Below are 18,803 nucleotides of genomic sequence, written 5' to 3' on the forward strand. Positions count from 1 at the left end.
TTTTTAAGAGCAAAATCAAGTGATCTGGCTCAATAAAGAGTGACATCATTTCAGGGTGCCTCAGCTCATTCAGTTGAGGATCCAACTTTTGATTTTGGTTCAACTCATGATCTCACAGTTCAGAAGATTGAGCCCCACATCTCTGTGCTGAAAGCTGCTTGGAATTCTCTCTGTCCCTCTCTCTACCCCTCCCCCCCACATGCATTTGCTCTCTCTCAAAATAAACATTAAAAAAAAAAAAAAAAAGAACGAGGGACCCCTGAGTGGCTCAGTCAGTTAAGCAGACAACTTCAGCTCAGGTCACAATCTCATGGTTTGCGAGTTTGAGCCCAGCATTGGGCTGTATGCTGACAGCTCAGAGCCCAGAGCCCACTTCAGATTCTGTGTCTCCCTCTCTCTGCCCCTCCCCTGCTTGCTCTCTTCTCTCTCTCTCTCAAAATAATAAACATTAAAAGAAAAAGAATGATATTCTTCTACATAAATGATTTGCTCTAATCAATTCTATATGACATTTTGATACATTTTCCTAGTATAAGTTCAACTGCTTTGTGACAGCTTAAATTTAATTCTTAACTATAAAATTAAGTTGTAGAGTTTACACTTTTATAATTAAAAACTTAGGTCAAGATACAATCTTTGGATTCATTTTAAAAATTAACTTATGAATATTTATAGAGAAGCTCTAGTCTGTCCTATCACCCAATATACTTTGGGTTGTAAATATCAACATTAATGTGAGATGGAAAAACTTGTAATTTAAACAAAAGCTACTTTAAGAAAACCAAAGCCTCAACTGCCTTCCCAAGTATAAAAAAACATTCACTTGTGATACTTTTTACAGTGCAACAAAAATCTAAATTGACACTAGTTTGAAATTACAATTTCTGCTCTTGGTGTGAGCCTGATTTGCTCAAAAAAGTCTAAATCTTTCTATGCCATTACTTTATTTTACAAAAAAAATAAGTATTTTTACTTTGATATATTACAGGGAAATCTGAACATCTATCAAACATTTGAAAAAGATGCTTACCTCAACTTTATCTATATAGCTAGTAAAATAATAATTATACTTGTTTTTTAATGTTAATTTATCTAAATTTTGGGAAAATATGGCTCTAACTACCTTTTTCCAGTCTTCTGATGGAATATAATCTTCATCTTCTTCAGATTCTTCTTCTATTTCACTATCTAGAATAAATAAGACAATTATTCTAAAATGATTGTTTTTCCTCTTCACATCTGTATATCTGTATATTAGTTTTACATCTACCATCGAATATTTAAGTATGCCTAAAAGTATTTGCAGAATAGGGCCAAGGTATTTCTAATAAATTAATACCGTATCAGTTTAAAACAGCAAAACAACCTATAAACCTTCCAGGGCAATTCTAATCTTAGAAAGCCATATCTGTAGGCAATGATTTCCTACAAAAATGTAAGAAAAAAGTTTGAGTCAAGAAAATCTGTTCCTGAACCTAATTCTGTCTGGTGACAGAATTATAGGAGCTCAATTTCTTCCCTAATAAAATGAGAATTTGGACAAAACAAAAACAGTGGTTTCGAATCGGTACTCCCTGAGATACTGAGAACTTTTTAGCAACACTTTGTGGGGAGTATGAAGGGAGGCTATGTATGAAGATCTCCATTCTTCTCAACCTCTATTTTATTTAGAGTAGGCAAGCTGCTGTTTGTTTACGTTCTGAAGTAAAACTGTATTTATTTAAATAGATAGGAAACCTAAAACCTATTAGATTTTTCAGCATATTCTCAACTGTAAAATAGCATACAAAATTCAAAAGGGTAAATTACATTAGAAATTAAATCTTCCTATGGAAAAGCTAAGACAGGCAGTATATATACATAGCTTCCAGGCATACATGTATCACAACTGAAATACAAGATCAAAAGTATGAAATAGTTTCAGGATGCAGTCACTTAGTATCCCACTTTTAACCAAACTTTGGCAATTTAAGAAGAAAAAGGAAAAACACCAGGTTTTCCTCAAATTTAAAACTAACACAATTATTTCAGTAACCAATCTCTTTTTACATCAATAAACTTTTTTTTCCAATTGGACCAGATCTTTGATCGAAACTCACAATAAAATATTAGCAGCATTACATTCACTTCCGAACTACGTATGTTAACAGAATTCCTTCACGGGAAGCGGCAGCCGTGTTTAATGAGTTATTACATTACCACACATTTCATGACAAGTGGTTGTTCTTCAAGTTTTTCTTTACAAAGTTAGACCCTAAGTTTGAACTAATACACTAATGGTTGCCTTTTTCTATCAAAGAGCTGTCATCTACAGTACTGATTCATGCTTAGAATAAATACCATGGAGCAAATGAAGCATGCAAATATCCAAGATACATACATTAAATGTTGTCTCGACTACTGGTCATCTCTGACTAGATCACAACTGTAGTAAAATTAGGAGAGTTCTTTCTGTGTATAACATATTATCACCAAGAGTAAACCACTTCTTTAGAATTTGGGAACCACTGACTGAAGAAGGCAATAATTATGAATACAGCTAAATAAGGCTAAAAGGCAAAGAAAGTAGAAAATGAAAGCCAAGGAAAACACAGAAGAAATAAAAAAAGATGACCATGAAAGAAGCCAAATTCAAAGAAGCACTGGGGGAAAAAAAGGAACACATTCAAAATCAAGTAGTACAGTGATGCTGCAATTACTGCAATCTACTCATGGACAACAGGGCCCTAGCACTGCTGAGCTAACAGCTAGAACAAAACCTATTACTGTTCAGTGAGATTTCAGAATAAATGAACTCAAACAGACGAGTGAAAAAGAAATGGAATTTTACAACATATATTAAATGGTAAAAATTATCCAAACAATAGCAACTAATGATACATACTTGTATCAAAATATTTACATCGACGAGGCCGGATTATTTCCTGGGCATCTTGAGAAGCAACAGATTGTGTTGGATCATCATTGGAAGACTGAGTTTCATCCTCTTGACCTGATGAGTCCTTTATGTTCTCTTCCTGTAGAATAAAAAAATTAAACTTCTTTAAGATGTAAGAAAAACTGTTGCAGATGAAAGGTTACAGTATTCCAAATACATCTAGAAGACTAAAATACACTAAATCCATACACTAAATCCAGCATGGTATTCTGGGTTAGACCCTAGAACAGAAAAAGGACATTAGTGGAAAAACTGGCAAAATCTGAATTATCTATAGGTTAATTAGTAGTATGGTACCAGAGGCAATTTCTTACTTTTGATAATATACCATGGTCACAGGAGATATAAATAGGGGAAGTCGGGTAAAAAGTATACAGGAACTCTCGATACTATCTTTAAGCTTCTCTACAAATCAAATTCTTTCAAAACAAAATAAGAAACTTGAATACAAAACTACCAATTAGCCTTTATTACTTGAAAATAGTATTTTTTTTAAGTTAGTACAAATTTACTTACAAGAGAGATGGAAAAGAAATGTACAATGACACAGATAAAACTGTTACTTCCTCAGGAATAGATTACAGGTGACTTCCAATATTTATAAATTATTACTGCAACAAGAATAAAGACTGCCATCTTAAAATTACTGTGTATGACCTTACTTTATTTTCCCCACTACAGCCACTGTTATCATCATTATCAGCATCTTCATCATCTTCACCTTCTTCTTCCTCTTCCTCCTCCTCCTCATCTTCTTCAGGTAGTCGAATAGTACTATCATAACCATAAAGACTGAGAAGTTCATGAATTGGCATGTCTCCTTCCTAAACAGACCAAATAAAAAGTTAATTTCTGAGTAAGTGATTATTTCATTTCCCTGTAATTCACAAATCTACAGCCTTCATTCCACACAGAATACTTTTAAACCTGTATCAAGAATTCTTAAATCATACAAGGTAAGCCAAAAATTCTGAAACCTAGGAAAATCCTAGTCTTTCAAGAATTTCTAGAAGAGACTGATCAATTCTAACCGCTAACCATAACACCTTTAAGTATAATAAAAAGTAACATTGGTTTAGGACCATTCTTCTGTGCAATCAATTCAATAAATGTACCCTGACAGTTAACACTATGTACAGATGTTCACACTTAAAAGTACCATATGTAATTTGCAAGTGGGAAAATAGAATAATTAGAAAAGAGACAATAAATGATGTTAACAAACCCAGAAAAGAAGGTGATTCACAGTCCAGCCCGAACACATTAAAAGAAACAATAATGATAACACAACAACAATACTGGATTACATTAGCCATACATTCTTTTCTAGCGTTACCTACAATCATATATAAAATTATGTCATGCAATCCTTGCAATCTATTTTACAAAACTGTTACATTATCCCAATCTCACAGATGAGACGCTGAGGTTTACAGATTAATAAGCAATTTCCCCCCAATGATACAGGTTACAAGTAGTAGAGCCAGATTTCAAGTCTAATTCCAAAAGCCTATACTCTTCAGTCCATTAGAATACTGCTTCAGCCAGGGGTCACTCCTAATTCCCATATAAAACATAACTCTTGAGAGTGAAATGAAGAAATATCCATATGCAATGAAATGAAATTAATTTTCTATAGAAGGTATTCTAATAATCAGTAATCAGGTATTCTAATAATCAGTAATCAAGTGATCTAAAGTATCTGGGAAATAGGAGAACATTTTGACTACAAAAAGAAAATGTAATCCAAACATATTACACACACATTCAAGCACACGCCCTCTTTCTACAACTCCCCCCAGTGCCCACTCTTCTCTGAGAAAAATTTAATAGGGAGTTTAGAATCTACAAGAAGGGCAATCATGAAACAAAATATGCTTTGTATTTCTCCAGCAGTCTTGCATCATTATTCATGGACAGAAATAAGTCACCCATGTGTTAATAAATACATTGTTCCAGTAGAGATGGGTACATCAGATTGGATGATATAAGTACTTAGATCATACATTTAACTCCCATCAGTAAGAATTTGTGTACCAGAAGCAACTAATGTTTATAATTTTAAAATATGTTCTTATACAAAGAGATAGGAAGAAAATGCTATTTTAACACTTGTATTTCACATTGTAAATGGATATTCTAGTTATATAGTAGTTTGTGAATCTGTTTCTAAAAGAGAAATCAATTCTGAGAGCCCTGGTGACCCACAACAGCCACAACCTGAAAAGTGGAACAGGAATAAGTACGGTACTACCACTCCAGCTGAATGACCCGCTGGCATACTTAAATGAAATTTCCTACTCTGTTTCTCAACGTGAATAACACAAACAATGCTTGATGTGTTCAAAGATTTAATCCATACAGAGATCTAGTCCATGTACCAAGGACCTGGTACAGGACACAGAAATTTGGAATTAGAAAATCAGGATTTAAGAACTAAAACAGAACTTCAAAATCAAAAAACTAAAGTAAGAGAAAGATACAGAAAAGTTTGGTTGTATACACAGTAATAACAAACAGCCGCCCTAAAGTGTCTTCTATGTGCACATTTGTGATAAGTGCTTTGATTCCACCATCTTATTCTATATCTCTTCTGAGTAAGAGCAGAGGAAGAGTATTATGCAATCTCAACAGATCTTTAAAAGTACCAGTAAGAATGTTTACTACATTTAGAAGAAAACCAAGCAGAAAAAAACCTCATGCCCTGAGAGACTTTTCTATAATACCTAGTCCTAATCCCAGCTCGTATTTTCCAGAAACTCATTCTGTACCACAAATTAGAGAGTCTGACAATGGCAGTCACTACTACGAATAAGAACTACACCAAAAAAGCTCCAGCCTAAGTCTGCAACTAACATTTACACAGGCCTTAAGAACTCATGAAGAAGTGGTTTCATAACTATCTCATCTTTAGAACTTCCCTAATACAGATTGCTATTACTCTGATTTTTGCTAAGCAAAGTAAGTCAGGCAGAGAAGGACAGATACCATATGTTTTCACTTATAGGTCTACCAGGAGAAACCTAACAGGGGACCATGGGAAGGAGAAGGGGGGAAAAAGTTAGGGAGAGGGAGGGAGGCAAATCATGAGAGACTCTTGAATACTGAAAACAAACAGGCTGAAGAAGGAGGAGGGAAAGGAGACGGGGGCGGGGGGGGTGATGGGCATGGAGGAGGGCAGTTGTGGGGAAGAGCACTGGCTGTGCTCTTGACAATAAACCATTAAAATAAATAAATAAATCTAAATAAATAAATAAATAAATGTGAGTTAACTGATATTTTGAAAGAACATATAAAGTAGGTAGGTCATCAATCAAATGTCCTCAGGCTCTCTACCTTTGGTCTCTCGTATTCAAGGGCAATAGAATCACCTTGAGGGTTTATCAAAACAGTGCTGGGCCCCATCTGAGTTTCTATTATAGTAGGGCAGAGGTGGGGCCTGAGTATCTGCACTTTTTATATGTGCCAGGTGAAACTGATGCTCTTGCTATGAGGCTACCTTGAGAACCACTTACAGTCTAGGATACCTGCAAATTTTCTTTCGACTTGGAGGTAATAAAGCTTGGTTATTATCTTTAATTAAGCTTATCACTAACATCTGATACCCAGGTCAGTTACATGTCAAAAAGATAAGTGAATTACTAACTGCATGGAATTTTTTTTTTTTTTTAATCACTACCAGGAATGTGTAATGTCTCATTTCCATGGTTAGGTCAAGAATTCTTCCTCCTAGATAAGCATTTAAGAAGTATGATTCACTTGAGCTCTCTTCCAGCCACCCAAGATGCCAAAAGGAAAGAAGGCTAAGGGGAATAAGGTGGCCCCAACTCCTGCTGTTATGAAGAAACAGGAAGCCAAGAAGGTGGTCAATCTGCTGTTTGAGAAAAGGATCAAGAATTCTGGTACTGGACAGGGCATCTAGCCCAAAAGGAACCCCACCTGCTTTGTCAAATGGCCCCACTACATCCGACTGCAGCAGAAAAGGGCTATTCTCTATAAATGTCTAAAAGAACATCATGAGATTCATGAGTTCACCCAGGCCTTGGGCCACCAAAGAGCTACTTACCTGCGTTAGCTGGCTCACAAATACAGACCAAAAAGGATGAAAGAGAAACAGCAGAAGACTGTTGGCCCAGGCTGAAAAGAAAGCTGCTGACAAAGGGGATATCCCAATTAAGAGGTTGTCTGTCCTTCCAGCAGGGGTTAATACTGTCACCACCTTAATGGAAAACAAGAAAGCTCAGCTGGTAGTGATTGCACAAGCTGTGGGGATCCCACTGAGCTGGTGGTCTTCCTGGCTATCCTGTGTTGTTGAGATGGGGATTTCCCCACTGCATTATCAAGGGGAAGGCCACCTGGTCCAGAGAAAGACCTGCACCACTGTCACCTTCACACAGGTTAACCTGGAAGACAAAGGAGCTCTGGCTAAGCTGGTGGAAGCTATCAGGACCAACTACCATGACAGAGATGATGAGATCTGCCATGACTGGGGAGGCAACATCCTAGATGGAAAGTCAGTCGCGCACACTGCCAAGGTAGCAAAGACAAAGGCCAAACAGCTGGCCACCAAGCTGGGCTAAATGTATCCTGTTGAGTCTTCTGTACACAAAAGCAATAAAAAGTTCCCTTAAAAGAAAAATGTGACTCACTTTTCATTTCTCAAAGAAAAATTTAGCAACACTTCTAATGTTAACTAAGCAGAGACGTAGAGTCAAGAGTGGTTGATCACAATACATTTAGAGGAAACTTGACAGAATATGAAGAGACAGTAACAGAACTGGCAGATAAAGAAGTCACTCAAGTCGGAGGCAATGACTACTGCACATGTTCAGAAACAAAAATGAATACACAGGTTACCCTGATTAATGCAGAAGGCATCTGGAGTAACTAATATAAATAAGACCTTGTATTTTTACCTACTTTCTCTAGTTTTACTTCGTTTCTAGTAGGAATTGTTATACTCTACTTTTAATTCCATTTGAGAAGTGATTGACACTGGAAAGGCTTAGGGAAGATTATACATGTAACAAAGTGTTCAAGATGGATTTCGGCAAGGAAAGATTTAGTTTGCCAGAGACAGCTAGGTTGGAATCCACTGCTATTGTTCATGTGTAGTATCAACAAAGCTGAAACGAGTTAAATTAGTTGATGTGGTAAAGAAAAAACTCAAGGGGCCCTGAAAATATCAACAGGATGTAACCATTAGTAAGGGGTGATTAAGAGGTCTTGGTGACCCTGAATCTCTGTTCCAGACACTTATACACAGATACACATTCATATGACTTTTAAAACAGTTCTGAGAAATATTAAAAACAAAAAATTAAAAACAATAAAGTTCTAATAAATTTCAAAGTGAATTTTAGGTGGGTTCTAGCATATGTAAACAAAATATCCTTGCCTATTCCACTGAGGAAATGCTTCCTTAATATTAACAACAGAAGTATATAGTGGTTTTATACCTTTGCTTAGGTATATTAACTTTTAATTTAACCTCTGTCATCTAATATCAAGTTAGTAAGCAAAAAGTTAGTAAGCAACAATCAAGACCTACTGAGGAATACAAGACAGAGTTTGACGTTAGTATGTTTTCTTACTTGAACTAAGATATAGAGTGAAGATCTTGCAGCAAACACTGGGCTACATGTACTACAGTAAAAACCAAAATCAATTTTGCTGAGGAATCCTCAGTTTCAAATTTAAGTAGCATTTATTATGGCCCTACTATGCACTAAAGGATGTACACAGCATTTAACAAGTACTCTAAGGATAATTTATGTTGTCTGCCCCACCCCCTCCTATCCTTTCTCTATTTCCCTATTCATCTTCTTTTAGGAATGTTCCTTCCTCCATTCCAAGCATGTATTTTGATTGAGAGCTCACCTTCTGGACTATATAGCATCTGATCCAAATGGAATCACTGCATTTCCTGGCCATAAGTTTGGAATGGGCATGCGACCCAAGCCTGGCCATAGTTTCCAGATTTGTACCAACAGCAGCTAAAAAAACACAGAGTATCTTAAGCAGTACATCTTGGAGACCTGGAAACTGACAGCATATAAAGAAAGTTGGTCTGAAAAAGGATGCCAAATGCAGAACAGCAGAAACAGAAAATACCTTCTGGTAGTACCTGAGTCCCTAAGGACTAGATATCTCTCCACCCTTATTAAAATTACATGAGCCTTACATTAAATTCCTTATTTTGTCTAAGTAAGTTCAAGATAGATATCTATTATTTGCCTCCAAATATACTGATATAAACAGTGATGATATCCTATAAAACAAATGTTCTTTGTCATTTGCCTCTGAAAAGAGACTAAAAGCTGAATAAAATGTGGCTGACTCAGTACATTATTATACGACGGCCTGCTAGTCACCTGTTCCAAATAATCTCTCATTACCTTATACTGTCAGGGTCTGTGCTCTATAAGGTACTAATATGGGGCTTTCCTCAAGTTAAACTGAAACACCACAATAAAGTAGTAGTGTCTTATTACCATTCGTACAATTGTAGTATAGAAGTATAGAAATGGGAAAAACAAAGCGAAAAAAAATTATGGGTCAAGTGGAGTGGAACTTCAGAGTTTGGGTGTTACAAGTATCTTTGAGAATTTTATGAATAATAATAACTACTAAGATTTATTGAGTGATTATCACATAGGACAGTGGGTTAAATGTTTTATGTGTATCATTCTTGTAGTAACAATGACCCTTAATGACGTTAAGTAACTTGTCCAAAGTCACACACTTGCAGTAGTTCTGAACCAAACAATTTAACTATTTCATAGTACCTTTACATAAACATGCATATGTACTGCCTTCCTCAAAGCCTGGAGAAATATAAGGAATAAGAAATATAAGAAAGGGGCGCCTGGGTGGCTCAGCTGGTTAAGAGTCTGACTCTTGACTTCAGCTTAGTTCATGACCTCACCGTTCATGGGACTGAGCTCCATGTTGGGTTCTGCGCTGACAGAGTGGAGCCTGCTTGGGATTCTTTCTCTCTCCAACCTCTCTCACTTGCATGCAAAGCATGCATGCATGGGCGTGCTCGCTCTCTCTCTCTCTCAATAAATAAATGAAATATATGAAATATATCGATATAGCACAAAATGAATAAAAATACAGGACCATGGACTATACTTTCATACTGTGTTTTAAGAAGCTGACTAAGCAGTATAACAAAAAGAGGGGCAATCATATCTGTATAACCTAAAGGGAAGCTAGCTGGAGGTGAAAAGAACAGATGTTTCAAAAGACATTTTATCTGAAGTTAAATCTGCCATTTAACTTCAAAACAATAAAGTTACCAAAAAGCACTATTTTAAGGTTGGAGTGGTGTCCACCAGCTGGCCATAGAGGAGTGGGTCCCTTCAGCCTCATATCAGATTAGTCTTTTAGAAATGACTGCACGGAACAGCAGATACTGGCTGTTCAAGGGTCATTTGATGTACGGACACAGAACTCTTCTTATACCTTGTACCACAACCAATTTAACAGTAAATGCTACTGAAGGAAGAGGGGAAGAAGGAAGAAAGACTGATTTCCAGCCAGGATGGCATAAGGGACTACACACCCAGACTAGACTAGAGAGACTGTTCCTAAGGTAACCGACCTCTTGGGGTTGTTGGGGCTTCACTATAAAATAAACTATAAAGGAATGCAGGCAGTGAACTTTTCTTTATAACCCCCACACCAGGGTTTCTTTTTATTCTATATAATTCCTGTCATGTGTATACTTCAAAAAACACGCTCACATTTTAATCTTTATTTTCTAGTTCTGGAGATTCACAGATGGTATTTGTCTAGCACTTCAAAGTGAGTATTAACTATAATATTGTTATAATGTGATTTTTTAAAACATACAAATACATAAAGATATAGCTGATCCTGATCCCTCTTCTCCAAACAGACTGCTACAATTGTGCCATTCAAAACAAGACTGAATTTTAAGAGTACATCTGAAAAACAGTTAAGCCAGCCTGCATATTGCTACTCGTAGCAAACTACAGGAACGATTCTGATATATACCCCTTCTAAGATCACCACAATAAATTCTAACCTATAGGTCTAATTATATTAAAATATTCAAATGCTAAACTTATATAATTACGTTTATATTAAGATTCATCCTGTATTGAACTGTACTGAAATGACACAACAAACATCAAAGCTTTTATAAAAAGCTACTTTTCACCTAAAAATTTAGATTTCAAACTGAACGAACTTAAAACTATACCCCATGCAGTTATTTACAACTCCTGAATAAATCACTGGTCAGAATTCTGTCAAAATTACATAAAAAGTCCATTTCATGTAACTAACATGTCAGATAAAAAAAACCCACCTGATTCTTGACAGAACTGTAATGTTTCATTTGTATAAGAGAAAATCAATAATCAATGAGAAAATTTGGCTCATTTTATAAATAAAAACAAAGACAAGTTTGGTTTGGTTCATACCAAAAAAGCTTATAACGTTAAGAAACACAACATACTGACCCTGAACTAGCTTAGCTGCAGGTTACAGAGGAAAGCATTGATGATTATGCACAACTTAAACCTAAGCCTTAATTATTCTTAGGTAAAGTTAGAAGAATCTGAAAAGGTCTAAGACTATCTGTTTTAAGAGAATGATAAAAGACTGGTTCCCCTTTCTCTTCCTTTCTATATCCCATATAAATAATTCTATTTTAAATTCTTTTTGCTAAGGAAGGGTCACCTGAAAGCAAATGTGGGGAGGCTGTAAAAGACCAGAGGAGGCAGAATAAAGGAGAAATAGAAAACAACAATAATACACCTAAACTTTTGGTAAAGTCCATTAGCAATTTTGTACTAATTAAATGTAATAGCCTATTTTTATCAACAGAAAATCAAAAAAACAATAATCATTTACCATACAACCTGTACTAATTATCTCCTCCTGAGTGACTATTTACTCAGTTATTTAAACAACGTAGAGTGTGAGAAAATGGAATAGATCAGATTTTCCTACTTTCAGTGTTATCCCATCGATGGGTTATTCAGAAATGAAAATACATCTAAAGCAATACAAGTTTCTGTGAAATACAGGCAAATAACTGCCTTCCATTTAATGAATATATGAAGTGACTGTGATTGACTGCTAAATCAACCATTTTCTTTGATGTTCACATAGGTTCTGGATCATTCAAACAAACTATAAGGGTATTCTGAATGACTTCCCAGCCTCTTGTAAAGAACAGTTTTGACTCTAGGCTCTTCATGTGCTATTTAACCCATTTTTGAAAAGCTTTTATAACAACTATACATCATTGTCACTAAGATCAATTCTGTTTTCTGGCTTAAAATAATAAAATATTGAATTGCTTAGGCACTGTGGATTAAGCGAGTTTTAATTACTAAAAGATCCAAAAAAGACCATCTGACAAGGCTTGACTAGATCGTAACAGAATTCCTTTTCTAATTCTTTAAAAGTACAATATGAAAATTAAATTGAGAAACACGTATTACTATAAAAGTACAAGAATTCATTTTTCCACATTACGTACTCTAAATGTGTAAAGGCTTGACACTACATCTTACTTATTTTATATGTTCTTTTTGTCATGGAGTATAGCAGTTTATATACACAATACATTTTAATAAGAGCATACCAGAGGGATTTATCCTTTCATTCAAAAAGTTTGACCACTCTTGCTAAGTAGCAGAAAATACACTGGTGAATAAAATACTGCCCCTCCTCTCATGGAACTAAAGGAGGATACAGACAATAAATCAGACGAACATATAATTACAAACTGTGTTACAAAGAAAGCATTAAATGGGGAAGAGTGGATAAAAAGAAGCTAACTGGGGACAGGTAAGGTCATTCCGAGGAGGCAACATTAAGCCCAGATTTAAGGGGATAAGGAACCAATGTCAGAAAGCACACATTGAGGAGTAGGAAAGAGCTGAAAGGCCTTGAAGCAAGAAGGAACAAACAGCATATCTAAGAAGAGCAGCAGTTGATGTGGCTATGTAATAGCATGACAGAGGCCTTGCTGGCTAGATCAAGGAATTTGGATTTTCTTCCCATGTAATAGGAAGAAGCCACTAAAGACTTGTAAATAAAAGCCTGACACAAATGTATTTATATTTTGAAAATACCATCATGACTATTATATAAACATACTGGAGGGAAGAATGGCTTTAAAAGAGGAAATGGAGAATCCAGTTAGGAAGGTGTGGTAACAGGCTAGGCTAGAAATGATGGTGACCTGGGCTAGAAAGTAGCAGCAGAAATAGAACAACAGTTAGATAAGAGGTATCTTTGTGGAAAGAAATGAGAGGCTTACTCAGGACTGAGTACTGGCAATGAAGGAAGAGGACTCCCTGATTTGTGATTTAGGCAATAAGGTAAAACAGTGCCATTTTTTATTCAGTTGAAGACAGGGAAGGAACAGATGGAGAAAGTAGATCAATCAACAGTTCTGCTTTGGAAACTTAAAAGTTAAAGATGTCTACAGAGATATATAAGCAGAAATGTCAAGCAGGGGCTTAAAATTAGGGACAGGGAATATATTAATGCTAGAAAAATAAAGAATATGGACACCATGGGAATGGATTAGAACAGATCACTTAACTTAGTAGTTTTCAAATATGGTGTATACACCCCACAAAGATTCTAATTATATGCCCGGGGAGAGGTATAGGAATCTGCATTTCTTAAGTCCATGAGCAATTCTGAAGCAGCTGACCCTCACACTACATTCTGGGGTGCACTGATTTACAGACAGAAGAAAAGTCCAGAACTGAGAATTAGGGAATTTTAAATTTAAACCTTTGATGAAGGAAAGTAAGTCTGCAAAGAATACTGAATAGAAACAAACAGGTAAGAAAAACTGGACAGTAGGGTACCCGGGAATTCAAATAAAAGGGAGCAATAATTGTTAAATACGGCTGAGAATAGAGAAAAATGATGAAGAGAATAGTAAGCTCACTGGTCATCTTGATAGGAAGTGACAGAAACTATCCAGAATACTTTATGGAATAAATGGGAAATGAGAAACATGATGAAATTCTGGCTTGGAGTGCCTGGGTGGCTCAGTCGGTTAAGCATCCAACTTCAGCTCAGGTCATAATCTCATGGTTTGTGGGTTCAAACCTCATGTTGAGCTCTGTGCTATAGCTCAGCATCTGGAGGCTGCTTTGGATTCTGTCTTGCTCTCTCTCTGCCCCTCCCTTGCTCACACTGTCTCTTTGTGTTTCTCAAAAACAATAAATGTTAAAAATTAAATTAAAAAAAAGAAATTCTGGCTCTGAAAGGGTACAAATAAAAGGTCAGTCACTAGAGGATGACAGAGGTATGTAAAAGGAAATTCAGCATTATTTTTAAAACCTATTTTTGACCAGATACCCATGAGGTTTTACTAATGTAACTATTTTAATTCTCTTCTACATAATAGTCATTTAAAAAAAAATGCCTTTCATTTCAAATTTTAAGTACCCTACCTACAACCACATAGAATTTTTCACTATTATATATAATGCCATTCTTCCCCAAAAGCAAAGGTAGAGAATGAAAATTTCAAGTGTTTCTTCTCTCCGCAAAAAAAAAAAAAAAAGCCGTAAACTACTTCATACTCTAGCTCTTACTGTTATTTACCCTTGCAAGATCCTCTATTTCAGAACTGAAGTTTGTTTCTCCTTCCATCATTTCTTCCTCTTCTAATGTTCGTTCATCATCAAAATCATGAACCAGCATGTCAGCTGACGGATCAAATTCATGGTCATCTGATGTTGCTGAACCTCCTGGTAAAGAATATTTTAAAAAGTTTGGTAAGCCAAATTAAGTGTTATCTTATTAATATTAATTTAATGTGTATGTTATCTAAGTTGAATGCAGGTCAAACAAAAGTATCAGGGAAAAGCTATGCACATCGAGTATTATTTGTTTTCTAAAATTCTTGCCCTTACTCATCATTCTGTCCCTGAAAAAAATCTCTTCTCTAAAAGGTTACTTTTTGTCTTGTTTCACCTATTAAATATTCATATTTAATGCAGCAACTGGTAGGGGTGGGGGAAGTATAGCCTTAAAAAAAAATGTGTGCAGCTCTTAAAAAGAATCCTGTCATATTCTAAATATGAAATTTCAGTCGTAAAGAATAATAAATCACATCAAGGTAGAATGGTAATTCATGTGGGAAATATCACAATTCTTAATCATTTGACTGATATTTAATAGACCCAATGAGTACGAGTCCTTATGACCCATGAGAATAATCATGTGAGATATACAGTCATCTGAATATACAGTCTAATGAAAATACAGCTGCACTCAAATATTATTCTATTACCACTTCCAAGGAAATATATTTTAACAAAGAGGTAGCTGTCCTTAATTTACTTAGCTGATTTTGGTCTGAAATAATTCAGATAGAGAATATAAAAGCAACATTCATTAAAATTGCATACAGAACTCTATGAACTCACTAAAAATAATCTAATAGCTTACTGATGTGTAAGCTAGTCTATTTTTAGTCTGCTGGCTAGGGAATACTGCTGTACTCAATAGGGTCAAGCCTATAATTGCAGATTGCAAATGCTCGGCATATACATTCTATAAACTTCCCCCACATTTGGCTATTGCCACACCTGGACTTAAGTTTGCATATGCATCTTTTTATACAAATAAATGAGTTATTTAACATTTAAAAATCAGTTAGCAGTTTCTTATATCAACTTAAACTGTTAAAAAGTTATATTAATTAATAAATAATAAAGGTTAAAACCATTAACTAGTAATAAATTACATCAGTATGCTCCTCCTTCAGTCCAGTAAGAGAACGAATAAGTAAAACAAAGCATTAGAGGTTGAATTCTTGAAAACCAAACTATTAGGGATAAAGGGATGCTCAAGGGTCAGGGCTCTTGTCATCTCCCTATATTTTCAGTGTAAACATCATTTTCTGTTTACTGTGTGCCAAACACTATGGCTTAAGCACTTCATCTACATTGTATCTCATTTAATCTTCAAATAAAACCTTGAATAAAACCAAAATTTGAGGTTCAGGGAGTTTAAGCAGCATGTTTAAACTCGTAGAGCCAGTAGGTGGCAAGGACGGAATTTGAATCCTGGGCCTGCTAATTCCAATGCCTGTGCTTTTACTGCACTCTAAGCCTCCTGCAAACCACAGCCTCAGAGACATTAGGTATCTTGCCTCAAAAAAACACCTGAAGACAACCTATTTTTACTAAGATGCAAGCCAGGTCAGATGGTGAAGCACTTAAAAGTCATTCTGCTCTTTGAGGAACATAACACTGATATTAAATATAAAATATAAAATAATTAGTGTATTATTTCTAAATCGGGAATCACTTTATAGTACAGATAAGTTAACAAACTACCGAAGTTTTAGAATGATTTACAAAATAAAAACATTCAGAAAAGTATACTAATTTCTTTGGACAATTAAGAAAAGCATGGCATAATTTTAATAGAGCATCTTGGTACTGGCTGAGGGACTAGACACAAAAGTTTCATGAAGAGAACAGTTCGAGAACCACTAATTTAGTTGTAGCTTTCTGACCCAATCATTATTTCTTCTTTTTGAGTTTTTAATGAAAAACGTTCCCAAAACTTTCCAGTTCACCCAGCAATATTCTAGGACACTTAGTCAATAATCATATTTTCTTACAAATGATGCTATACTTTTCTTCTCCTTTGTAGGCAAGAAGATCCTAAAACAACTGCACACCATAACTTTGTATACTATTATCCTAATTCCTATTGAATGCAAATACTGTAAAAAAATAATTATGCTTAATTCCTAACTACTTATACTCTTTTACCAACTAAAACAAAAACAAACAAGCTCACATGAGTACACAGCACCAAGTTATGTTATGCTACTTACCTGAAGGCTCCCATTTTTTGTCATTATTTGCAAAGCCATTTATATATAAAGCTTTGCCATTTCACCCTCTCAGTACAAGAAATAACAAATTGTGGGTGAGCCTTTCCCCCTTCTCACTCCAATCCTCTCAATAAATATACCATACTGTTTTCTAACTTTCACTTCCTGTCTTGCCTTTATCTGACTTCTTGGTTTTACTTATTTTTGCCTTGTTGAGACCAATTAACTATTTTCCTTTCGTTAATTACTAGGCCTATTATTAGGTTGTCTCCTAGAGGTCAGAGTCCCCAAAATAAATTATTAGGGACGGGGAGTTTGGTGCTTTGTGTAAATAAATGTTTTGCTTCAGAGTTAAGGTAAGCATCAGCTTGGAAATAAAACTGTACTATATTACAAAATTACTAAGGTATCATATCTTTTCAAAGATTCAAAAGATAAATTAAACTTAATATATATCATGTATATTCATTTCATCATTTTATTTCCTTCCATTCCCTAAATCCCTACTTCTAATGGCTACTATTCTTACAGGTAAAGCCCTGTATTTTACCTCCACAGATCTATACTGGGAAAGTCCGTAGACAAGCTACCGAGCCTGGGTCTTGTGACTCTTATTACTAACATCAATTCCAAAGTACAGATGTCACAAAGGACACAGCCTCTTACCAGTGGACCAAAACTTTTTCTACATGAAGTCTCTATTCTTAATTTTTCCCACCAACTTCTGTTAACTGCCCACAATTAGCATTATAAGAATAATATTCCCTTGGGCAGAAGCTTGATATTACAAACACTATCTACTTCAAAAGATCTTCCTTAGTCCAAAAACAAAAAAATCAATCTCTTTGTATACGCATTCAGCAAGCAATAAAGGCCATCAGACACTTGAATTCTTCAGGCTCCACTATCCTTCCAGTTCAGCCTAGACCAATTCAAATGCAATGGAAACTGATAAAGCCATTTATTAGTACCACTTTTGAAGTACTGTTTTTGTGCTTATGTATTACCTGATGTATTCCTCAAAATCCATTGAAAAATATCTAAAACTTAGTCTATTGGCAATGTGACATTAACAAAAACAACTAGAACCCACTTTCTCGATGAAAAACATGTCTGTTTTTGAAAGAAAAAAAAAATTCAGTCTAATTCCATGTCCTAAAAGGGAAACAATAATCTTCTATTTATCTGAGGTCAGATTACTTCCAACCTCAACCATTCAGAACATATTTATAAACTAAGAAGTTAAAAATAAAAAATCCTTGAGTTTCAGAAATGTCACAACGTCTAATATACTTTACTTCCAAGCCTATTAGGAAGAGTAAAACATTTGCAGCTGAAATAAATATGACAAAACTCACAGTCAATTGAGCACACTAGTCATTTAAAGATATCTGGAGGTATTCTAATCCAACTCTTTCTTGATACATTGTATCACATAGAGTACAACTATTTGTGTTCATAGTAAGAACCCTAAACCATTAAAAAAGGCATATATAAAGCATTACTACAAACACGTCTTCTAAAACTTACATCATAGAAAGATTGCTTTAATAATCTGGAAAATTCAGTAATGTATCATACCTAATTATTCAATATATATGAAATATTTCAAAGAAACCATTGCTCTGCCTCAGAGAGCACCCTTTATGACCCTTCAGCTATATTGTACTGTTCCTTACAGGTACTCCATTGTAGAAGGCAGTCCTCTCTCTTGGTGAAGTCCCTGGACACAGAGGCAAAGACTGCCTCTTTCTGACTGCTATGCTATTTAGTTCCAACTAACTGTTGCTCTAAAGGAATGCTGTACCCAGTGGTGCTAGAGCCTCCAACTAATCATGAGAAACCTAAATTCAGATTTTATATAAAATATTTTAAGTTTTAAGATCACTACACTGGCCAAAAAAACACTTGTAGCCCACATATGGGTCAAAGGTCACATGTTTGTGGGGGCGCCTGGGTGGCTAAGTCGGTTGAGTGTCCAACTTTGGCTCAAGT

General features: G+C 35.3%; 1 protein-coding gene and 1 pseudogene across 6 annotated transcripts in view; one reads left to right on the top strand and one right to left on the bottom strand.

Annotated features, from left to right (window-relative positions):
• Window positions 1-18,803, bottom strand: part of MIER1 (MIER1 transcriptional regulator) — a 59,518-nt gene that overhangs the window by 24,716 nt on the left and 15,999 nt on the right. For 5 of the 6 annotated variants that reach the window (XM_029949552.1, XM_029949553.1, XM_029949554.1 and 2 more), the window contains 4 exons: window positions 14,558-14,703; window positions 3,601-3,762; window positions 2,885-3,017; window positions 1,124-1,188 (listed from right to left, as the gene is read on the bottom strand). In XM_029949552.1, the coding sequence (XP_029805412.1) occupies window positions 1,124-1,188; window positions 2,885-3,017; window positions 3,601-3,762; window positions 14,558-14,703 (506 nt within the window). Of the gene's footprint in view, window positions 1-1,123; window positions 1,189-2,884; window positions 3,018-3,600; window positions 3,763-8,818; window positions 8,935-14,557; window positions 14,704-18,803 lie in introns of those variants that run through there. The other variant, XM_029949557.1, reaches the window with a different exon arrangement.
• LOC115299998 lies at window positions 6,606-7,548 on the top strand (annotated as a pseudogene).

The sequence above is a fragment of the Suricata suricatta genome, chromosome 8 (assembly GCF_006229205.1).
Source record: "Suricata suricatta isolate VVHF042 chromosome 8, meerkat_22Aug2017_6uvM2_HiC, whole genome shotgun sequence".
NCBI classification, from domain to species: Eukaryota; Metazoa; Chordata; class Mammalia; order Carnivora; family Herpestidae; genus Suricata; species Suricata suricatta.